Source organism: Rhinatrema bivittatum, chromosome 1, assembly GCF_901001135.1.
Source record: "Rhinatrema bivittatum chromosome 1, aRhiBiv1.1, whole genome shotgun sequence".
In the NCBI taxonomy this organism is placed as follows: Eukaryota; Metazoa; Chordata; class Amphibia; order Gymnophiona; family Rhinatrematidae; genus Rhinatrema; species Rhinatrema bivittatum.
The window spans coordinates 748,331,920-748,357,181 of record NC_042615.1 but is presented as its reverse complement, the minus strand read 5'-3'; the positions used below and the strand labels follow the sequence as shown (position 1 = coordinate 748,357,181).

The 25,262-nt window shown below is 44.8% G+C and overlaps 1 protein-coding gene across 5 annotated transcripts in view; it reads right to left on the bottom strand.

Moving 5' to 3' along the window:
- LIFR (LIF receptor subunit alpha) overlaps positions 1 to 25,262 on the bottom strand; it is a 358,981-nt gene that overhangs the window by 93,501 nt on the left and 240,218 nt on the right. For all 5 annotated transcript variants that reach the window (XM_029578437.1, XM_029578428.1, XM_029578458.1 and 2 more), the window contains exons 9-11: positions 8,449 to 8,615; positions 2,518 to 2,663; positions 571 to 736 (exon numbers count right to left, since the gene is read on the bottom strand). In XM_029578437.1, coding sequence (XP_029434297.1) covers positions 571 to 736; positions 2,518 to 2,663; positions 8,449 to 8,615 — 479 coding nt within the window. The remainder of the gene's footprint in view (positions 1 to 570; positions 737 to 2,517; positions 2,664 to 8,448; positions 8,616 to 25,262) is intronic.

The following is a 25,262-nucleotide window of genomic DNA, read 5'->3' as shown; positions in this document are numbered from 1 at the left end:
TGGATAAGTTCTTGGAGGAGAAGTCCATTACCTGCTATTAATTGAGTTGACTTAGAAAATAGCCACTGCTATTACTAGCAACGGTAACATGGAATAGACTTAGTTTTTGGGTAATTGCCAGGTTCTTTTGGCCTGGATTGGCCACTGTTGGAAACAGGATGCTGGACTTGATGGACCCTTGGTCTGACCCAGTATGGCATGTTCTTATGTGATCCTGAAACAGACTTGTCAATGGCTCTTGAGGCCTGGAGTAGGCTGCTCTTGAACTAGCCCATTGATCTAACTAGATCATTTCTCCACCTCATGTTGGTTCCATAAAATTTCAACCTACAAACAATTCACTTTTTCCCAGGATCAATAGTCACTATATAAAACTGTAACAGAGTAATTAATACATGCTGTAGGCTCCTCTATTCAGTCAGAACACATGTTTTCTTTCCTGGCATTCTATGCAAGTTTACAACATAAGAAACATGATGCTACATTGAGTTAATTTAGTTTAACTGTTTGTCCACTTCATAAAATAAAAAAAAAAACAACCCACAAAAAAACCCCAAACACTGAACATACGTGCTGCCAATGTTGTGTGCTTTTTTTCATGGCTCCATTCACTCCACTTCCAGAAATTCTCCAGAGTGGAACAACGAACAGAGAGTACATAGGCAGTAAATGGATGCAATTCATCTACTAATGCAAAGTAATAGGAGTCGATTGCCCCATCCATGGAAGCATTCCTCTGTTAAAAAAAAAAAAAAAGAAAGTTAAGTAATTAAATTTCCATCACTTTAATTCTATATTGAAAACTATAATTACTTTACTTAAGGAAATGCTTAAGGTAAGATTGGAATGTGGTCATTAATTCTGTGCATTTGAAGAGCTCTCTCTCAAATATGAAGTTACAAAGTGGATTTACAAGTATTCTATAATAAGATATAAAATATGGAAGAACTGACTAAAGTAATAAGTGCATAATCACAGCCAATCAACATGTTTGTCTGACTAACATTTGGCTTTAGCCAGACAAACCCCAACATTTTTGTCTGGGCAAAAAATGAGGTGATGCTAGGGGAGTTCCTGGGGCATGGTTTTACTTTGTCCAAGCAGCACTGATAGCACTGGCCAAAGTTACCTAGGTAACTATCTGGATAAATAGTTGTCAAAGTTACCTAGACAACTTTGTTTGGGTAACTCTAAAAAACATGGAACTTTGTCTGGCCAACCACCACTGAATATGACCTCCTGGTATATATCATACAAATATATAGATGGTCTTTGATCTTAACGGATAGAAGCTACAATGTGGTTGATTGACAAAGCCGTGTGTGAAGTCCTACCAATGTTGTATTCACATAGATGCAGTGTTAGTCTACTTGACTGCATGGGAATAAAGGTAACAAAAACCCAACATGTGACATCTTTTCATTCTATTAAAATACATTTCTTGACTAGCTTTCTGAAGCTATTACTCCCTTTCAGGTCAGAATAATATGAGAAAAAGTTAACTGAAAATATAAAAAGTGAATCATAAAAGACTTTCCAACAATAGTGCGAAGGGGATGGGAGGCTACAAGGAGTTGATCAGAAGGTAGCAGGCAGTACAATTTTAAGGCTCATAATGGGTTAAGAAACTTACAGGGTCATTCATCAAAATGAGTTATGGTGTTAATGACTGTGATAACACCATAATGCATGCAATATTTATCGCAACATGCAGCGTGAATGCAAATTATTCAAAGGGGCGGAACTGGGGAGGGGTTTGAGAGGGATCAAAGGAGTTTCCTTTGAAAATGAGCTTGCGGACTTACAATCACTGTGGGCAGTACAAAAATTGCCCTCATTATGCTTAGGATGAATAATAATTTTTTTTTTAAAAAAAGGCAACTGACGCTTATTCCTTTTTCATTATTAGGTTGGGGGGGGGGGGGGCAGGGGCAAGGATCTGGCCTAGCAATTTTTTCTTGGTCCTTTGGACATCCAGCTTAAATCAGAACAAGCATATACAGGGCTATGGTGCCATGAACCCTCATTTGCAACTAGCCAGGGTATTTTCCCCTATTTTTTAATCCTTCCAACTCCTAACTTAGCCCAGTCATTGCAGCAACAATCCTCAGCTAGGGGCCCCCTCCTACAACCTTGCAACCGGAGGCCCAGAGTTCAGACACTAGGTGTTACTGTCATGCAATGACTGAGACTCCCTTCGCCTAAGGGCTGTGAATGCTGCCTCCGCAGCATTCCCAGCACAGACTACCTGAGAAATGGAAGACCTGACTAGGGCACTGCCACTAAGCCAGCCTCATTAGGCTTTTTAATAGTGAAAGTTTAATTTCATTTGGTGTGGAAAAATTCTGGCAATAAAATGTGCCTTCCTAGCGAATCAAGGCATACCCAGTGAAACATCCTAACATTGAATTGCAGTACATCCAATGGGTTCTTCTATTTCTTTTTTTGAACAATGCAGATGTGAGGAGCTGATGCAGATAATTATATAAAAGAACGATCATATTAAAATGTCCTTACTGGTTCTGTTTCTTCATTTGCAATAGAAATGTTAATTTGACACTGAAGCCTCATTAGCGTAAACTTTCCAGATAAAAACCAAGAAAGCTGGATGCTCCTTGAACTAAGGTCAGCTACTGCAATCTTACTGGGAGCTTCTGAATGAACTGTAGAGGAAATGAAATATGTGGCATTATACAATAAAGAACTGCTTATTGACTGTGACAAATTAAGTTGCTAATTTTAGCCATTGTGAGGAAAAGAAAATACCATGTCTGCATGTCTCCTTTTAAAAGCAAAGGGGATTCAATGTCACTGAGAAAGGCAAACTAAAGAAATATAGAGAGAGAGAGAGAGATTTTTTTTTTTTTGATGTGCAGAATTCCAGGAGTCTTAAATAAGCAATAGACAAAAATGAGCAGACATCACAGTAAAACTACATTCCTCTCTCCTTCAGAAGTAGAGACATTAGGATCTGCCACTAATACTATGGTCTCAAGAGATGTAAATTTCATCACTAATGCACATCCTCTACACATATAAAATGTTTCCATGTTCTAGATTTTTAGTATCTCTTTTGTTGCCTAGCTCACTAGGTTGTAAGAAAGTCATAGATCCTTCCATTCCAGTATTGTTGTGAGATTACTAAGAAACCCATCACCTTTTCAGATACATCTTTATTGTATAAACTTAAACAGCTGGTAAGACAAATGTGCTTAACATTCCAACTACCCTGAGGTTTCAACCTGCAGGGTATGAGCTGCAGTCAGGGGGACCATGCACATCAACTTATATTTTCCAATATTTTCTTTCTAAATAGCAAAATAAATTGATCTAGATATATTCAGTTGTGATACTCAAATGGAGTGATCTGTGAACAAGTTCAAATCAACCCCAAATAAGACAGCATGGTTTCAGTCTGACAAAAATCAGATCTTTTTTTGCTGCAAAATCCAAACACATGAGACATTTTGTTCAGAATTGCAGTAGAGTTCACCAGTTAGCTCATTGATTTGTGAATCAGTTTGACAAAACCATAGATTTTATACAATTCTGACAAGCTACTTTAAACACCCCCTTCTCAAATACCTAAAAAAAAGTGCTGTTTTGTCAGCTGGCCTGGTATGAAAATGGCAACATTCCAGCATTTTTCCAAGATATCAGCAGAATATGTTTTAGCCCACTCACAAAACATTTCTCAGCTGAAATACTAGGCACATGTAAGTCTCCTTTCTGCACAAATTCCTGAAGTTCTGTTTCATCTAGAAAAAGCCAGCACACAAACCTTTGTAGCCAAATATCCAAATTAATACCATTCTTTACTCAAAAATCTTCCTTCAAAATTATCAGTTCAGTATTTATAGAAAGCACCAACTTGATTGAATGATCATCATACTGCGGACCACCAGGCACTTCTCAATGACTGCCTAGCATTAGTTGCTGGAAGCAGAAACTGCTTGCCCCAACCCAGAGAATCAGTGAAATGTGCGTCAGGAGAAATATTGTTTTGTTGTAAAAGTGGTGATTTTGACTAATAAAAGGGGGCTAAAAACAAATTAAAATATAAAAAAATAAATTGTGACTGAAGGACCTATGATTATCCTATGGACCTAATGCAAGGCAATCACTGAAAAGTACGGTAGTTCCTCTATGACGACGGTCCTTTAAATAAAAGTGTTTTCTATAAAAATAAAGTAATGAAAATTTTATAAGAAAAATCAAATCTTTATTTTTTTATTTTTAAAAAGAAACATTTCAAGGAATATCTATAGAAACAAAACAGAAAAAGACCATATGGCCCATCTAGTCTGCCCAGCCACATCAAATGCTCAGTTCTGCAATCCCTACCACGCCCTCAGATACTCTGTGCTTTTCCAGTGGTTTCTATCATTTTAAAGGTTTAGCTAGACCTATTACAGAGCTTTACAATAGTAAAAATTTAATCTTTGTGGTTTTTAGGGTTCTCATTATGTCATGATTCGACTGTAATCATTCTGGGCAAATCTGGTTATAGCCTGCATTCTCTTGTTTCATAGTTTTTATTATAAATAGCAGAATCCCTTTTATTTTGCCTTTTTTTCAGTCATAAAAACCAGTTTTAATATTTCTTAGTTGATTCTACTTCACTTTTTCGTACCAGAGCAGTGACCAGATTAATGCATATTTGGGGTAGATGCAAAGGAATGTAGTAAACGCAAAGTTATTATGTTAAATGTTAAAGTTATTATTGTAAAGCCTGTTGCTAAGTTATGTTACATTGTAATAAATAAATAAATAAATAAATAAATAAATAAATAAATAAGATAGAAAAATCAAATCTGGTTTCTACTGACACAAAGTTCCTTACCTACTGGAACCTATTTTGCAGGGCATATTGAGTGATCTTGGCAGTGTAAAAGTTATCCAGATAATTAACCAGATGTTCAGGGAAATATACCTCTACAAATATTCGGAGGAATATACCCAAATAAATGTATCTGATATCTTTGGGACAGGTATTTTTCGGGCCAGGAATGCCTGCACAAAGTAAAACTGTGCTCTGGGAGTGCCACCCGAACAGCCCCTTTGTAGCTGGTAACAAGTTGCTCGGACAGCAGGGGAAATATTCAAACCTCAAGTTCTCCAGATGTTACTATTTTATACTTTGCTTTATTTTCTAGTATATTACACATCCCACCTTACATCTATTAATCTTTTATCTTCTGGGGGTTTTTTTCCAACTTCCCCAACAAAGGAAACTTAAAAATCATGCACATGCATGGGATTTTCTAGCACTTTTCAATGAACCTACTGAAAATAACTTGAACCTCAAGTTCTGGTCAATTTCAATTGAGTAACTAGAAGGACCATTGACAAGAATCTCCAAGATCTGAGCCCATCAGTGCAACTAAGCAAAGGTTATTGTGCCACCAGACTGGCAGATTCAATCACTGCTATAGCGCTTTTGCACATTGTATTGAAAAGAGCTAAAAATTAGGCATTTTAGACAAATACAAAAAAATAAAGCAGAAACAAGTTAAACTGAACTCCATGGGATGCCTTGCATCACATCAAAACAATCTAGAGTAGTTAAATATCTATAACAAAAGTGCTCTTCCCTTCTTTTAAAAGCTCAAGGGGCTGATGTAATAAGATGAGTGTCAGTGTACACTGAAGTTCAGCACACTGTTTCACATACTACAAAAAAAAAAAAGATTTTAAATGCCTGATGCAATAAGCTAATGATTTGCAAACGCACAATTTAAAAAAGTGACCATACAACCAAAAACATGTGTAAAGAAAACACAGGGTTGATAACGGATACCGGCTCATGAGCGTACATGTTCGTGAGAATGCTGGCCCATGCTAACGGATGCGGCCATATTATAATATACGCGCTTATATGCACGCACACTATAAATAGGCTGTACGCGCATACATGTGCACACAATTTTGTGTGCGTACACAAATGCCGCCTCTACCACTTAAGAGGGGAGATTTTAGTAGACACGTGCGCTGACGCATTTACCTTCTGTATGTAAATTGTAAACCGCCTAGACGGACACGTAAGTGACCCCATGTGCGGTATATAAAAAACTTTTAAATAAATAAATAAAATTTACCAGTTTTCCCAGTTCGTTCCCTGTTCACCCAGGTAAGGGATAGGACTTCCTAACCCCTCTAGTTAAGAGCCTCTCTTTTAACCTCTGCACCAACCCTTAAAATCCTCCTGACTAGCCTAGAAATTTTTATTACTTCACGCCATCCATAGCAGTAGTAGTTAGACAGCAGGGGATCCTGGTACGCAGTTGTGAACGTAAATACTTATGCATATATTTCACGTCCCACCCCTTTTTTGTAACGTATTTGTGCATGACCCGGGAGATTCGCATGTACTCAGGCGCCTTTTAAAATCTGCGCAGCGCGCACTGGCTGGACATACTTGTATATCTCCCAGTTTTGGCGCATGCCGGGCTTTTAAAATTCACCCCTTAGGTTGCATAAAAACGATGTACAAAAAAATCATGTTTTCTGTGCACAAAATATGATTTATGCATACAAAACCTGTTTTCAGTGCAGAAAGCATTTTTTGTGCAGAAAACAAGTATTATGAGCAAAAATCCCAACTACAGGTTCCAGCACCAGAACTCCAGCTTTCGCCCATAGACTAACATTAACCCTGGAAACTTTACTCTACCTTAGACAACAAGTTAAGTTTCAAGTCGTAAGAAAACACAAGGTAACACAGCGCACCTCTTTGCAGTGGGGAGTAACAAGCTAAGGCTATCAACAGCATGAGAGAGCACCAACTTGTATGCACATCACTGGGCGCAGACTGAGGCCGATATAATAAGGTGTGCTGAAGCTGCCGTGGGTTTGTGCGTGCCTGAATGCGAGTTTTCCCGCGCAAAGCCCTATACGAGGATGTAATAAGGTTTTCTATGCGGGGAAAAAAAAGTACGTACGAACTCGCTCACAGACCCGTGGTTTTTCCTGCACGAATGCATGCTAATAGCATGCAAAAGAGGCAATTAGCTAATCATAGGCAATGCAGGGAGCTGCACTAATGCTACTGCAGGTTTTTTTTAATGCAGGTTTTTTACTGCCACGGTCAGGGAACAAGTTAAGTGTCAGCGCCGACTCGGGGGGGCCCTATGTCAGCGTCAGAGCATCCTGAAAACCATCTAGCTGAGCGCCCATCTTGGTGTCCAAGTGGCCACCTTAGCTAGATGCTTTTCTGGGCGACCAAGCGGCCAGCTTAGGTAGGTGCTTCCCTAGGCGCCCGATTGTATACATTTGCGACCAACTAAATGCCAGTGTCCATATTCGCTCCCGATTGGGTGCCTATGTAGGTGCCCAACTGAGCACCTATCTCGCTGCTATGCCAGTGTGAATTAGCATCCATGAAAATATTTGTCATGTTTTCTGCAGCACAGTCACTTGAAATATTAAAAATACTTTCCAGGGTCATATTTTCACCTAATAGAGACCCGTTCGCTTGCTCGCTTTCATGCACAGATTATTGGCGCGGGATTTGAACGTGGATACCGTCACTTATTACGTAGGCCCTTACCGCACTTAGGTACACGCATTTCTCCGAATGCTCGTGGATTTCTGTGCGCAAATCATTTGCATCATTTATTTTTTTTACATCCCGCAGAAGCAGCATCTTCAGCCGCATGCAGTGATCAAAACCCACGCTCATTACATCGGCCCCATTGTGTGCACAAATCTGCTTGATCCATCAGCAGTAAAGTTTGTGCACGAAAAATGTGTGCAGTACTGCAAGTTAAACTGTGCATTCTGCCAAGTGTACTTTATAAGACTGCCCCCTAAATTAGCCAGTTGGATTGTAAAGCAGGACGTCCCAAACCTGTACCGGGGACCTTACAGCCAGTCAGGTTTTCAGGACATCCACCAGGAATATGCAGAAGATAAATTTGAATATGACTCCATGGTATGCAAATTTATCTCATGCATATTCACTGTGGATGTCCTGAAAACCTGACTGGCTATGGGGTCCACCAGGACAGGTTTGGGAAGCCCTGTTGTAAGGTATCTGGACCGGACTTTAACCAAAAAAAAAGGGGGGAGGGGGAGGCATTTGATTGGCACCACCATGTTCTGTCACAATTTATCACTTAAATCACCCTTTGTGGTATGAATAACAGAAAAAAAAAACCCTAGCAAAAATGGTACATGGAAGAAGGCAGCTCAAACACTGACTGGTGCACCTGAAATGCCTCTTCTCCAACTGCAAAGCGACCTCCATTTTGCCTTATTCCATAAGGAATCACTTATGCTTCACCAACTGAACCCACCCCTGAATAAAACCAAAAACACTTCAACATATATGAAAACAAATGATTTCACACCAGAGTTACTTTTCTATCCTTTAAGAGCCTAATACTTGTGCACACTGAACTTTCTAAAGTATATCAAATTACAATGTACCACCATTGCATTTCTTACCTCTTTGAATCACATCTATTGAAGAAGATGCTTCTGAGCTATTCAGAGGATTAGAAGCTCTTAATGTGAAGTTATATAGATTCTGATTATTTATAACATCAAAGAAGCAGTTACATAGTTCCTTTGTTACCTCTGGGTTCGCGCATGAAACATTTACACCAGAAATTCTATAACAAAAGCAAAAGGAAACAATGATTTTGTAGCAAGTCTTATATTATTCAACAAACATACAACTGCTGCTTTTACATTTCACAAATCTCGCAGTAGACATTTGTTTGTCAGTTTATCCATGTCAAATGTTCATTCTGCATATTTGCTTACAGAAATTATTATGCAATGACGTAGGGCAATTAACTATTGTCAGCCAGCCTCATTTAAACTCCTGAGCTTCAAAGCCCATGTAGAGTCCATTTCAGCCACCTTTCTCTGCAATGACAAAAAGGGATGGGAAGATGGTATCCAAACTGTGCCATGAAACTTTCATAATCAGCAGTAACCATTTTTCTCTCATGCTATGCTTCACCATCCCAAGTGTCTAAACCAGAGCTTTCCAAACTTTTCATGTTGGTGAGACACTTTTTAGACAAACATAATTTCGGGACACAGTAATTCAGTCTACTAGCAAACCAGAGGTTAAACGAACAAAATGTATTTCGACAATTTATGTATGTTTCCTTAAATATATACATAATAAAATGTTTCACGACACAACCTATCTTGTGAAAATCTTTCATTTATATTAAAAATATATAATATTCCAAGATTAATGTTATTGTTATAATTTATGAGTAACAATAATAAAACAAAGTTATTGTGTTATTCAATTTACCTCTTTAATGAGATATATGAGCTTGATGGGATGAGCACAGCTTTTGAATATTTGGTGTTAATAAGAAAGTCCAAAGGGTCTTCTGCGTAATTTTAAAAAGCTGGCCAGTTTCACACTATAAAATTATTTGATAGCCTCATTCAACTAATTCTATATGGCTATGAGAGTGAAGAATTTATAGGAAGGGACAGAATGTCAATATAAATCCTGCACCTCCAGTTCTGTAACTCTGTGCATCCACTGAAATTCCCCCAAACAATGGAGCTTGAATGTTTCCCTTACAGCTCATCATACTAAAGATGTTTTCAAATTCTGGTGTCACCTCACAGTAACAGCAGCACAAACACCTTCCACTGCCAGGCACATTGTGAACGAAAATAAAACCTCGCAAAAAAAAAAGACACTCAAAATCTATATTGCAATCCCATCATAACATAACAGTAATAACACCAAGGACTCAAACAACAATAACCCTACCTGTGAAAAAGCAAGGGTAAATATTATACTGGGTCCTAGAATACCAATACACCACCTACTGAGGAAACAAAACAAACCCGATTGCTATAGATCCCTATGCTAGTGAATTTCTCATCATGGTCACAACCACAGAGCAGAGACAGACCCTCACCAAATACAGAATACAAAATAAAGGAGCACAAATTAGACAAAACCTGAAATGGAAACCCCAAGAAGCCAGACTCTGTGTATTAATAATGGAAAAACAGAACCACCATTCCTCATAAAACAAATAAAATCAAGAAACATAAAGCATCAGTTATAATAGTAAACCATACTAATAAAAGAATATTTTAAAACTACTGATAAATAGAATTTCTATTCATTAAAATCATACACATTTTTTACAATTTCCTAAACACCAATAAAATATTTCAAAACAGCACATATATCAAATAACACCCAATAATTAAAACTAATAAGGATTTTAAAAAGCCCCTGCTGTCCATACGTGGGAGCTCTTGATTTCCAGTCTCCCTGATATTGTCAAGGATTAGGAGGTTATCCTCTCTCTCTCACACATACTCACATTTCCATTCTCTCTCACACATATACTGTCACATACATACACATTCATGCTCTTATACCCACCATAACCTCTCGCTCTCACAGACACTGACACACTCTCAAGCTCTAAGACACTCTCTCTCCCTCCACACACACACCCCCACACAAACTCTTACTCCCCTGGATTTTCTCATACATACTCTGTCTGGCTCCCTCACATACACACAAACACACACACCCAGGCAAGCTCCCAGTCATTCTCACACACTGAAACTGACCCCCAGGCAGGCTTCCATTCAATTTCACACCACTCCCTCAGGCATGCACACATTCATTCTCACACACACAGACCCCCAGGCAGGCACCAATTCATTCTCACACACACATACACCACACACAGGCCGGCACCTATTCTCACACATACAAACCCCAGGAAGACACCCATACATTCTCATACACAGACACACCCTCAGGCAGGCACACACTAAAGGCAAACCCCCTCTCTTTCTTTTGCCAGCAACCTCGGAGCCTCTCTCATTCCTCTGCTGCCACTGTCACTGCTGCCGCATGGCTATTGGGGAGGCGCTGATTGCTGCTATTGGCACTGAAGCCCATTCTGCTGCCTCCTCTGTGCAGGCCCCGTGGGTTTCCACTTCCTCCATGTTGATCTCGTACATTGTGAAATCAGCATAGAGAAAGTGCTACTCTTGCACATTACCAAAGATTACATGTGCCAATCAGTAAAAAGTAATTTATTTCTTTTTTTTTACCTTTGCTGTCTGATCTTAGTTTTCTAATCGGTTGGTCACAGGCTTTTTTGTTCCACTTCCCCTTTCTTATTTTTTTGCCAATTCCTTTCATATTGTCTTTTTTTCTATTTCTTTTCTCTCCATCTATCTTCTTCCCTCAAACATTCAGTCAGGTTCTCATTCTCACATGCTTTCTCTCTCACACACACTCACATGCTCTCTCTCATACAATCATTCATACACAGTCTCTCTCTTGCACATGCTGTCTGACTCTCACACACCCAGGCTCTCTCTCACTCCCACATGCTGTCTTGCTCAAGCACAGACTCTCACTGTCACATGCTCTCTCTCATACAATCATTCATACACACAGGCTCTCACTGTCACATGCTGTCTCTCACACACACACACAGGCTCTCTCACATGCTGTCTCTGCAAACATTCAGGTCCTCACTCCCACACACAATCTCTCAACTCACCTCATACACACACACAATCGCTCAACTCACCTCATTCACGCACACAATCTCTCAACTCAGCTCACAGACGCACACAATCGCTCAACTCAGCTCACAGACGCACACAATCTCTCAACTCAGCTCACAGACGCACACAATCGCTCAACTCACCTCACACACGCACTCTACGGGCCCTCAGCCTCTCTCTTACCTCTGGGCCTCCTCTTCACGGGTCGCTGCAGGATGGGCTCTGCAGCGGCCCTGATCTTCTCGGGCCGATCCGAGGTGGGGACCCTGCTACCGGGCCTCCTCCTCTTCTCTCCCTGCTGCAACAACGCTGCTGCTCCTCTTTGCACGCGGCTGACGCTCCTCCCCCTTTCTGCCCGTGTGGCTCCGGCAACATTTTTCTTCCGGGGCCGCATGGGCAGGAAGGAGGAGGAGCACCTGCACGTTTCGACGTGACCTTTTTCTTCTTCGGGCCGTGGTGAGGTGAGCTCCACCACGGCCATGCCGATCTTCCTGCTGTGTCCACAGCGATATTTCACTGCTCAGCCGCCAGTGGGATGAGCTCCACCGGCGGCTGCATTGGCTCCCACTTGCCGGTGTGTCACGTGCACCGGGCTTGCGCGACACACCGGCACACCTCAGGCGACACACTAAAGTGTCGCGACACACACTTTGGAAAGTTCTGATCTAGTAACTATTTTATAACAATTTTCTTGCAAGGAGGTGGAAATGGAGCATTATAAATTTGGTCCCACACGTCAGGAGGAAAAGCGAATCCTAAGTTGGCTGCCCTTGCTGTGACATGGGGATATGTATATTTTTCGAAACTAAGCAAGATGGCATATAGTTTTGATATCATTCCTCGTTTCTTATCAACAACCTCACAGTAATTCTCAAATAGAATTTTCCCTTGAGTGATAGAGGGGGCCACAGCCAATGATCTTAAGAAGTGTAAGACTTGATAACCAGCCAGATAAGTCCCTATCCGGCAACTGATAGGAAGTTTTCAAGTCATCACAGCTCATAATAGAGCCTCTCTTTAAAAGATGTTCAACCCTGATAATACCCCATCCTTGCCAGGCCCTGAAGGTGTTGGTGTTCCCTGCCGGGAATAATTTATTAAAAAAAAGATGAGTAGAGTGGAAATAATCTCGAGGTCCCACCATGCGAGTTTTCCATTTATGCCATAGTCTCATAGTTGTCTCTAACATACAGGCCGATACAGTACAGTGCGCTCCGACGGAGCGCACTGTTAGCCTGCCCTTGGACGCGCGTTTTCCCTTACCCCTTATACAGTAAGGGGAGGAAAACGCACGTCCAACCCGCAGCACCTAATAGCGCCCTCAACATGCAAATGCATGTTGATGGCCCTATTAGGTATGCCCGCGCCAAGCCGCACATTTTACTTTAAGAAATTAGCGCCTACCTTTGGGTAGGCGCTAGTTTCTGCCGGCACCGGGAAAGTGCACAGAAAAGCAGTAAAAACTGCTTTTCTGTGCACCCTCCGACTTAATATCATGGTGATATTAAGTCGGAGGTCCCGAAGCGTAAAAAAAGTTAAAAAAAAAAAAAAAGAAAAAAAAATTTTAAATGGGCCGGTGGCTGTCGGGCCGAAAACCGGACGCTCAATTTTGCCGGCGTCCGGTTTCTGAGCCGTGGCTGTCAGCGGGCTCGAGAACCGACGCCGGCAAAATTGAGCGTCGGCTGTCAAACCCGCTGACAGCCGCCGCTCCGGGCTAAAAGGAGGCGCTAGGGACGCGCTAGTGTCCCTAGCGCCTCCTTTTGCCTGTTTCTACCGGACCACCTAATTTGAATACTGAATCACACGCGCCGGGAGAGCGGGCGTTCGTCCGCTCTCCCGCGGACTTTACGGAATCGCCTGATAATTGGTAAGCTTCCCCTTGTGGGCCAGGTTCTTGGGGTTGCCATGGCATGGCATGGCATGGCATGGCAATGGCATCCCTCCTACTAGATATTCTTCAAAGGATACCCACTGTTTAGGGGTAGCATTTCTGTGTGTCCAGAATTGCCAGCAGCTAAGCAGCTATATAGTAACATTCTAAATTAGGTACTCCCAGACCTCCTCTATCCCGAGGTTGGTACAATAACTGCCATGATACTCTTGGGGGCCTCTTCCTCCAAATAAAGTCAAATTTATTTTTTTGCCAGACTTGTAGTATCTTGGAGCTGAGGAATATAGGCAACGTGATAATCAAATATAAAAATCTAGGCAGCATATTCATTTTGACGACAGCTATACACCCCATCCATGAAAATTGCTCTCTTTCCCATTTATGTAAATCCTTCTCTATGGTGCGGATCAGAGAGGCATAGATGAGCTGAAACAGGTTATTCACATTGGGTCCAATATGTACTCCCAAATATTTAATGGATGTTGGCACTCATTTAAAGGGGTTATGGTGCCGAAGCTCTGTTATGATCTGAGGATCTGCGGTAACATTCAAAAGTTCAGATTTATCTAAATTTATCTTAAAACCTGAGACTGCGCTGAACAGTTGTAATGTGGTAAATACACTGCATAGAGAGTGTACTGGATTAGTTAACGTCAGCAAGATGTCATCCGCAAATAAAGAGATTTTCAAGTTCAGATTTCCCTCTGTATCCCTTCAATATCTGCAGAGTCTCTGACTGTCGAGGCTAGCAGTTCAAGAAACAGTGCAAATAACAATGGAGACAGTGGGCATCCCTGGCGAGTCCCTCTCTATACTGGACATGGGGGTACCATATCCTCCGTTTACCTTAATTCTAGCTAATGGATCTGTATAAAGTTGTTTCACCCATGTCATAAAATAAGGGCCAAAAAGCATTTTATCCAGGATTGCAAATAAAAAATCCCAATGGACCATGTCAAATGATTTTTCAGCGTCAATTGAAAACAATATGAGGGGCAATTTCTCCTTCATGGCCCACCATAAAATATCAGTGTCTTTGCAGACATTATCTGCTGCCATTTTCTGAGGTATAAATCCTACCTGATCTCTATGTATTAATTGAGGAAGTATCATGTTTAGACGGCCCGCTAATACCTTGGCTAGTATTTTGAGATTATATTAATTAGGGAGATTGGCCGGTATGACCCACATTGCGTCGGGTCCCTCCCGGGTGATGCCTGCAACATTAGAGTGAGCGGGTAGGGTAGCTCCGTCCTGCAAGCTATTGAAAATGTCTGTGAGGGTTCCCACCATCCAAGGGCAATCCTTTTTGTAATAGCAGCACATAAGACCATCCAGCCCTGGTGATTTCCCGGCCTTAAGAGATTTAATGGCCGCCATAACTTCACTTACATCAATGGGGGTATCTAGATGTTGTATCTGTGCTTCTGTTAAGGTGGGTAGGGAAACCATTTGCAAATAATTGGCTATTGAGTCTGGTGTGATGGACTCATCTTTACAATATAGTAAGGAGTAAAATTTAGTAAAACAGTCTAATTTCTGGTGTGGATGTCAATATGTGACCTGACCGCGAGTATCTTTAATTTCTGCTATGTTATTCTGTAGGACCACTTGTTTCAGTTTTCTAGCCAGCACCCTTCCTGCTTTGTTATTTCCCTCAAAATACCTTTGTTGCGTAGGTTCCATGGCAAGGGCTATCCGGGTGGATTCTAATATATTTAACTCACTACGGACAGTCTGCAATCTCTTAAGTGTGGCATTATCCAATGTGACTGTGTGAAGTTTGGATAAACAACCTATTTCTTGTAATAGTTCAGATTTGTGCCTTTCGGTCTGCTTTTTTAATGCAGTGGCTTGGGCAATAAAGCGGCCGCATATTACTGATTTGGAGCATTCTCAGAGTCCCCGCGGACTCCACTGTCCCAGCATTCAATCTAGAGTAATCCATCAAAGCATCAGCCATCAATTTACACTGACTCTCTTCCCGCAACAGCCAGTCATTCAGTCTCCAGTAGTGCATCCCCGTATCAGGGCAAAGCAGCTGTATCGTGACCCAAACCGGAGCATGGTCTGACCATGTGATATTCCTTATCCCCACCTCCAACACCCTATTTTGCAAATGTATCTATGAGAATAAAGTCAATTCTTGAATATGTACCATGTGGATTAGAATAAAATGTGTAGGATCTGGAGGTTGGGAGGCGCTGTCTCCAAATGTCCACCAACCCCCATCCAGATAGAAGTGAAGACAATTCTGAGGTAGCTTTCCAGTTCACAGCCAGTTTAAAATTAGACGTGACCGACCTCGGATTTCTTACTAAATTATGATCTCCCCCCATATCAATTGTCCCTCCACATATTGCTCCAGCACCCCATTTAACATCCTGAAGAACCGACCCTGACCTGTGTTCAGTGCATAGATACTGATCATGGACAAAACCTCCTGTCCAATCTTGATTTTCAGTAACACATACCGCCCATAAGGATCTGATAGGTGAGATACATATTCATAGATGACTTGGTTAGAAATGAGTATGCCAACACTGGCATATTTAGAACCTTTAATACTGGAAGCTAAGTATTGACTGGAAAATCCCTGAATATGGAGTACCCGTTCATGTCTTTTTCTTAAATGTGTTTCCTGGAGCAGCGATATGGACACCTTTTGCTTAATGTTACTCTGTAAAAGCTGTTTCATTGATTACACTGTAAAGCTTTGTTGCTGAATCCTTGTTACATGTAAACCGATATGATGTCCAACAACAAATGTCGGTATAAAAAAACCCTAAATAAATAAATAAATCCTGTGGTAATAACTGTCATTTCTGGTGGGAATTCAAACCCTTAACATTATGGGACCAAACCTTCAAGGCCACCATTTCTGTATGTAATAGCAGTAGAATAGAATATCTCCACCCCCCCCCCCCCCCTGCCACTGTCTCACCCTGTTATTCTTCTGTTCAACAAGTGAGCTCTTAAAAATGGCACTAAAGCTGGTAGCCAAGGAGTTGGTGGCAAAACAGTCTTGATAACTTCTTCCTTACAACATTAAAATATATTCTCCAATTGCTGCAAGCCAGAGGCACAACTGCTTTTAAAAGAAAAAAAAAAGTCAAGCACTATGTCTAAATAGAATGCAGTTCTTGCATCATTACTAATCAGTTTATTGCTACAATTATACAGCTGAATTTTGATTACACAATTGATCTCTGGCACAGAGCTCTGTATTGCTACTGCTATCCTTATCTTTATTAAAATTTGATTATTAACTGATTATTAATTTGATTAACAAAAAACAGTCACGGGCCAGGCTTCATATAAGCACATGTATTCCTTCTTCATAATGAGACATTTTCCACAGTTGCTGTGGCATAAAAATCACAATCTCTATGTACTACACATAATTACATTTTATGAAACTGATGGCAATATATCTTTTGACAAGGCTCTAATTAATGTCCATATTTAAAACCTTAAATAATCAGGGGACCCAGGACCAATGTTGCCATCAACCCAGCTGATCCAGCCTTATCCCCCACCAACGCACTACCCGCAAAGAATACAAATGTCAGAAACTGATTCACTTTGGAACAAATATGGCCGCAACTTTATTAACATTAACAACAAACAACTACATAACCAAGGTGCCGAGTCTCACCTAGCAAACCCCTCTTCCTTACCACCAGTCCCACCCTCCAATGGAGTTCAGGACAGGCCAGAAGCCCCTGCTTGAGCCTACAGAGTTTCCACCAGGGCTAAGTCCTCTGCCCTTACTGCTATCATGGACCAATACATTGGCCCCATTGCGTCAACAGGGCCAAATCTGCCTTGACGCAGTGTTCACCCAAGGACTGCCGTATCTCGCAAGGCCTTGCTCATGGAGTGCCAATCAGCAGCTCCAAATTTCAGTCTGTGGCAAAGGGTGAGCAGTACAGGAACCTTACACCAGCCCAGCAGAACATCCACCATCCCCTAGAGCAGGGGTCGGGAACCCATGGCTCGCGAGCCAGATATGGCTCTTTTGAGGGCTGCATCTGGCTCGCAGACAAGTGTCGCCACACTTCGCGGTTCCCCGCTGACCCAGCTGCTCCCCGGTCCTCCGCTGCCCGGGCTTAAAATGCTGTCAGCCCGGGCGGAACGCGGCGGGACAGCTGGAGTCAGCGGCACCGGCGTGCTCTCTTCTCCTCCTCCCCCCCCCCGCGGCCCAGAAGAGGAAGTGGTGAGCATCGGGTGCCTGCGCGGAAGAAGAGACCACGCTAGTGTGGTCTCTTCTTCCCGCGCAGGCACCCGATGCTCTCCACTTCCTCTTCCGGGCCGCGGGGGGGGGGGGGGGGAGGAGGAGGAGAGAGCACGCCGGCAGCGGCACGACTGGAGTCAGCCGGGTGCCAGCGCTGGAGTCATCGGGTGCCTGCGCTGGAGTCATCGGGTGCCAGCGCTGGAGTCATCGGGTGCTGAGCGGCACCGGCGTGCTCTCTTCTTCCCGCGGCCCGGAAGAGGAAGTGGTGAGCATCGGGTGCCTGCGCGAGAAGAAGAGGCCACGCTTGTGGGAAGAAGACTGCAGCGCGGCTCGGAGGAAAATGAAGAGTTTCAACCGCGGCCGATGGGACTCCGCCTCCGCGAGGGCTGAAAATGAAGGAGGTTAGTGTTGGGAGGAGGCTGCTGCTGCCGCGAGTTCCTGGGGTGGGGGTGGGGGAGAGAGAGAGTGAATGAGCGAGCAAGCGTGTGTGTTTGAGATCCTGTGTGTGTGAGTGAGATTGCATGTATGTGAATGATTGAGAGCCTGTGTATGTGAAAGAGAGTATGTCTGTGATTGAGAGCCTGCCTGTGAGAGAGAGAGCATGAATGTAAGTTTACCATTGGGAACCTGTATGTGTAAGTTTGTAATTGAAAACCTGTTTGTTTGAAAGAGTATGTGTGTATGATTGAGATCCTTTGTGTGTGAGAGAAATCATGTGTATGTATGATTAAGAGCCTGTGTGTATAAGTAAGAGAGAGATCATGTGTGTCTGTGTCTGATTGACAGCTGGTTTAGGTGATGGAGCATGTGAGTATGTGATTGAGAGCCTGTGTTTAAATGAGAGAGAGAGACCATGTGTGTCTGTGTGTGATTGAGAGCTGATTTAGGTGAGGGAGCATGTGAGTATGTGATTGAGAGCCTGTGTGTAAATGAGAGAAAGAGAGGACATGTTTGTAAGCATGTGAATGAGAGTCTGTGTGTGAGAGAAAAAGACAGCATGTATTTATGTGATTGAAAGCCTGTGTGTGTGTGTAAGCGTGAAAAGATAGACAGCATGTGTGTAAATGTGTAATTAAGAGCCTATATAAGTGAGTGAGAAAAAACATGTGTATATGTGAGTACTGAGAGCATGTGTGTATAGGTGTGTCATTGAGAGCCAGTGTGAGAGAGAGCACTGGTATGTGACTGAGAGAGGAGAAAGTTCCAAGTAAACCACCCCACCTCCTGCTAATTCAGAACAATCTCAGGACACCTGGATATCAAACGTTCCCAGGAATGCAGAGCAAAAAATTTTTTGTATCCTTATTATTTTTCATTACTGGATCTTTGTGTCTGCTATTTTGAAATATTTTGTTGGTATCTGGAAATGTTTTATATGTGTTTTTAATTATTGGATATTCCACTCATCAGCTGTTTCGAAATATGTTCTTTTTGTTAGTACAGTTTTACTGCTGATGATTTTATATTTCTTGATTTGTTTTATAAGGATGGGTGATGTTTCTTTTTTCCTTTGTTACACTGCATACAGAGACTCTGGCTTGTTGCAGTTTCCAATTCAGTTTTTTCTGCATGCTTCTTGTTATGCGTTTTGGTCTCTTTATTCTATGTTAGGTGAGGGACAGCACGTGATTCAGGTGAGGTTTTCTGCTGGCGTGTTGTTTCTGTGTAGGACTCTATAGCAGCCTGACTTGGTCCGTTTTTCTAATAGGAGATGTATTGGTGTCTTAAGGCCTGGTGTAATATTTTCAGAGACTTATTGTACATTAAAAGTGGGATCTTACATAAAATGCACACATTTACTTGTATTTAGTTTTAAACATATTGTATGGCTCTCATGGTATTACATTTTAAAATATGTGGCGTTTATGGCTCTCTCAGCCAAAAAGGTTCCTGACCCCTGCCCTAGAGGCTCAGACATCTGCTACAATAAAGCACAGTTGCTTACCTATAACAGGTGTTCTCCTAGGACAGCAGGATGTTAGTCCTCACATGTGGGTGACATCATCCAATGGAGCCCGGCACGGAAAACTTTTGTCAAAGATTCTAGAAATTTTGGCCAGCAGACTGAGCATGCCCAGCCTGCTACTATCCGCGCATCCATGCAAAGTCCCCCTTCAGTCTCATAAAATAGGAAAAATACGAGCGAAAAAAATAACACAACAAACCGAAGGTGAACCCAACATGGTGGGGAGGTGGGCGGGATTCCTGAGGACTAACATTCTGCTGTCCTAGGAGAAAGCAAATTTTGCTTACCTGTTAACAGGTGTTCTCACAGGACAGCAGGATGTTAGTCCTCATATATGGGTGACATCATCAGGATGGAGCCCAATCAAGGAAAACTTCAGACAAAGTTTCCAGAACCTTGACTGGCCCCTATTGGGCATGCCCAGCATGGCACTAACCCTGCAGCCAGCAGGGGTCCTCCTTCAGTCTGGCCCAGTAGGGGCCAGTCAAGGTTCTGGAAACTTTGTCTGAAGTTTTCCTTGATTGGGCTCCATCCTGATGATGTCACCCATATGTGAGTACTACCATCCTACTTGTCCTGTGAGAACACCAGTTACAAGTAAGCTACTGCGGTTTCTCCTAAGACAAGCAGGATGGTAGTCCTCACGTGTGGGTAAATACAGAGCTCCAGACTACTCCTTTCAACCAGAGAGAACAACAACAGCCAAACAAAGTGCCAACGGGCACAACACAACTGTGGTACTGTGGGAAAAACAGGAGGCAGTCTGGTCCCATAAGGAGCATGAGTGAAGTAAGTTGGGTTCAAGTCTGGAACAGGTTGCGCAGGACAGACTGACCAAAGGCACTGTGCTGACGGGTAGTCAATGCAGTACTGAGCTGCAAACGTGTGAAAAGAACTACAAGTCGCAGCTCGGGAAATTTCAGCCATTGGGACTGTACGCATATAGGCTACAGACACTGCCATGGCCTGCAGAGAGTAAGCCTTCACTCTGCCGGCCAGCTGGAGGCCTGCTTGTGCATGGCAGAAGGCAATGTAATCTGCCAGCCAGTTTGATAGGGTTTGCTTACTCACCGCTGCACCCAGCCTTTTGGGGTCAAAAGATACAAATAGCTATGTGGAATGTCTGTGGCTCGCTGTACGATCTCGGTAAAAACCAGCGCCCGTTTACAGTCCAGAGTATGGACAGCATGTTCCCCAGGGTGGTAATGTGGCCTCGGAAAGAAGGTGAGCAGAACGATTGATGTGGAAATCGGTCATTACCTTGAGCAAGAATTTAGGATGCGTACGCAGGACCATACGGTCGGGGAAGAACTTCTTGTATGGTACGTACGAAACTAGGGCCTGAAGCTCGCTGACCCTGCAAGTGAAAGTGACCACTACCAGGAATATGACTTTCCAAATGAGGAATATCAGACCACAGGACTGCAGGGGCTCAAAGGGAGGCCACATCAGTCTCACCAAGACCATGTTGAGGTCCCAGGACGCTGCCGGAGGCCGAAGAGGTGGCTTCAATTGGAAGAGACCCTGCATGAAGCGGCCAACTAGGGGCTGGAGCGAAACGTGTGCCAGCGACACCTCGGTGGTACTAGCTGACAGTGCTGTGGTGTACTCAGATGGAACTGATTTGTAGCCCAGACTCAGACAGGTGCCACAGGTAGTCCAGCAGCCGGGGGAGTGGGCATGAGAAAGGGTCCAACCCTTACCCTCCGCACCAGATGGAAAAGCGTTTCCACTTTGAGATGTAGGACTTCCTAGTCGAAGGTTTCCGGGACTCAATCAGGCTGGAGGATCATGCGCTCAACATCCAAGCTGTGAGGGCAAGTGCCGGAGGTTTGGGTGGCGCAGGGTGCCCTAGTTCTGCAATATGAGGTTGGGTGCCATACCCAACGGGATGGGTGCACGCACCCACAGGTCCTGTAGGAGAGGAAACCAAACCTGCCGGGGCAAGGAGGATGCCACAAGAATCATGGTCCCCCTGTCCTCCTGAAGCTTCGAGTCTTCAAGAGGAGTGGGAGAGGTGGGTACTCAAACAGGAGGCCCTGCCCACAGCGAAGGGAGAAGGCATTGCAGGCCGGATGGTCATTCCCTGCTACTAGGGAGCAGAATTTGCTCACCATGTGATTGAGAGGGGAGGCGAACAGGTCCACATCCAGCGTGCCCCAGTGGCAGAATAATTCAGCCGCCACCACAGGGTTGAGGGACCAGTCGTGTGGCTGGAGGGACTGGCTGAGGTGGTCTGCCAGTGTGTTGAGGTGATCTGGCAGGTAGGTCGCCCGCAGATAAATCCCTTGGGAGAGGGCTCAGTTCTAAACCTGCACTGCCTCCTGGCAGAGGAGGAATGAGCCGGTGCCTCCCTGTTTGTTGATATACCACATCGTGACCTGGTTGTCCATCCAGATCAGAGCTTCCTTGGATGACAACTGATCCCGAAATGCCCACAGGGCATACCGTACCGTCCGAAGCTCCAGAACGTTTATCTGGCAGCATGCTTCGGCTGCGGTCCAAAGGCCTTGAGTGTGCAGGCCATTCATGTGGGCTCCCCACCCGTGAGGAGAAGCATCGGTGGTGAGGGTCACCTGGGGCAGCGTGGGCTGAAAGAGAAGTCCGTGTTCTAGATTGGGGAGGGCTTCCCACCAGGCCGAGGATGGCTTGAAAGGGTCTGTGACAGTGATCAGAGTCTCTAGATCCTGGGATGCTTGTTGCCGCTGAGACTGCAAGGCCCACTGAGGGGTCCACATGCGGAGGCAGGCTAAGGGCATCACATGGATGGAGGCCGTCATGTGGCCAAGCAGGCAGAGTAAGAGATGGGCTGACACCCTCCCGCTGTTGCGGATGAGGGTGGCCCGCGAAGAGAGGGCAACCGCCCGATCCTTGGGCAAGAAAGCTTTCGCTTGTGCCATGTCCAACCTGGCACCTATGAAGTCCAATTGCAGGGATGAACAGAGGTGCGACTTGGGGAAGCTGATAATGAACACCACAGTTTGCAGGGTCTGAACCTTCAGGGCCAGAGTTGTTGCCCAGGCATGGGAACACATGGACCGAGCGACGCCTGAGGTAGGCAGCCACCACCACCAAGCATTTGGTGAAGTTGTGGGGGGTTGATGCCAGCCACAAAGGAGAGGTACTTCCTGTGGTTGGGGACAATCGCAATGTGTGCGAATGCCTCCTTCAGGTCGAGGGAGCAGAGTCAGTCTCTTCTTCGTCGGAGGGAGATCAGCATGCCCAGGGAGATCATCTTACATTTTTTTCTTACGAGAAACTTGTTCAGCACCCTGAGGTTGAGGATGGGGCACAGCCAGCCATTCCTTTTCAGGATGAGGGAATATTTCGAGTAGAACCCGTAGCCCTGCGTCTACAAGGGACCAGTTCCACTGCGCCTGCTGTAAGGAGGATGAACCTCACAATGAACATGAGGAAGAGGTCTCCGGGAGCCAGCTGAAGTGCAGATGGTACCCCTGGTGTACGATGGAAAGGACCAAACGGTCCGACATGATCCCTTCCCAGCGCTGGGCAAAGTTGAGGAGACTGCTGTTGAGTAGGGGATCGGGTGCCAGGGGAACCGCCAGCAGACTTGTGTTCCCTCGCCGCCAATCAAAAGCCCATGGCCGGGGTTTGCAGGGAGCAACCCCTAGAATTGGTCCGGGGTGTGCGAGCCTGAGCGACCGGAGGGTAATACTTCCTCTGCCGGTAGAAGGGCTTACGAGAACCTTGCCTGGAGGATTTCCTGACTGAAGATGGCCCTTCTGAGGGACTAGTGGATAGCTGCTGGAGGGTGTCATGATGGTCCTTCAGCTGTGCCATTCATCCCGGACCTTGTCCCCGAACAGGTTCTCGCCTGTACAAGGGAGATTGGCGAGCTTATCCTGGACCTCCTGCCAGAGATCTGAGGCCCTAAGCCAAGCCATTTGTCTAGCGCCAATGCCTATGGTGGCCAAGCGGGCTGCAGTTTCAAAAACATCGTAGGTGGAATGCACCTCGTGCTTCTCTGCTTCCAGACCCAGTGAGGCAATGACAGAAAGCACTTCCTGCTGCTGCTGGGGAAAGCCGTCTATAAAACCCTGGACTCACTTCCAGAGATTGTGGTTATATTGAGTCATGTAGAGTTGGTAAGCCGCTACGTGGGTGACCAGTATAGCACCTTGGAAGATCTTTCTCCCTACATGATCAAGCTCCTTATGCTCATGTCCCGGAGGAGCAAAGGCATGAGTGTAGGAGCGCCGGGCCTTTTTTAGGGCAGACTCCACTACTACTAACTAGTGGGGGAGCTGCCTCCTCTCAAACCCCAGGGCCTGTTGCACCAAGTAGGTGGCATCGGACTTTCTGTTAACTGGAGAGACAGAAATGGGGTGCTCCCACATAGGGAGGATAAGTTTCTTAAAAAATGTTGTGGATCAGGACTGCCACGATTTCTTTAGGATTGTCAATGAACTGGAACACTTCCAGCATATTGTGGCACGCATCCTCCTCTGTAAGGAGCTGAAAGGGGATGCCCTCAGCCATAGCCCTAACAAACCCTGCAAATGATAGGTCCTCAGGTGGTGACAGATGTCGCTCCTCTGAGGCGAAGGCTCCAAGAAGGGGGTTGTCTCAGTACTCCGAGGACGAGTCTGTGGAGTCATCACCCCAAGGGTTGTAAGGATGCTCTTCCTCACTTGGACCAGGATGCCGAGGGCAAGGGCCATGAGGGCATTGACCCTGGGCTCAGAGGGCTTTGGATGGCGCAGGGGTACTGAAGGCACCAATGGATCCCCGGTATCAAGGGGGTCATTGGCCGTGGGAAGCCGAAGGGATCTGGAAGCAGCTCGGAGAACCTTGGGCCAGGAGGTCCAGCCTCAGTGGCCTCATCCTCCTCGGAGGACCTGGGAATCGGGATCGCTCCGGTCAAGGGCATCAGTGGCTGGTGAGGCATTGAAGGCCCCTCGGGCACCGGCTGCATCGGTAAGGTACCAGAAGGACGTCCAGATGCTCCAGCAAAGGTGCTAACATTGATGGCGGAGGCTCGGGCACTGGTATGGGGGCCGGTGGCACCAGTATCTCAGCGTCTTGCAGCACTTTGAGCACTGTCGATTGCACTCTGCAGTCCAACTCCTCCTAGAATCCTGAGTGATCAGGACTGATGGAGAGGGACAAGGCATCGCCAGCTCATCCTCGGGTTCCCGAGGTGGCACAGCACCCAGCACCAGTAACAGTGGGGAACGCCTCAGGCTACCGAGGGACCTGGAGGATGGGGCCTCCAGTGGCCGGTGCCATTTCCATGGTGGCCTGGCGACCGCTGATGCCGCTCTGGAACTGAGTCGGGAGGGCGACCGATGCCGGTGCTTCCGGGATCGCTTCCGATGCTCGGCCCGATCTTTTCCCAATGCCAAGGAAGACAATGATCCCGAGGTCTGGGGGAGGGGAGAAACCACCGAGGATTGATCTCCCTCACCCTGATCCTTGGGGGTGGAAATCAAAAGGGACCGCAAGAGACAGGGACGGTTCCCCGGAATCCTTGTGCGTCGAAGCGACTGACGTAGGAGTGGAGGATTTCAGGGTCTCGAAAAGTTTCTCCATTTTATCGAGGCACGCACTATGCCCTTTGGGTGTCATCTCATCGCACAGACGACACCCAAGGGACATCGTGCGAAGCCTCC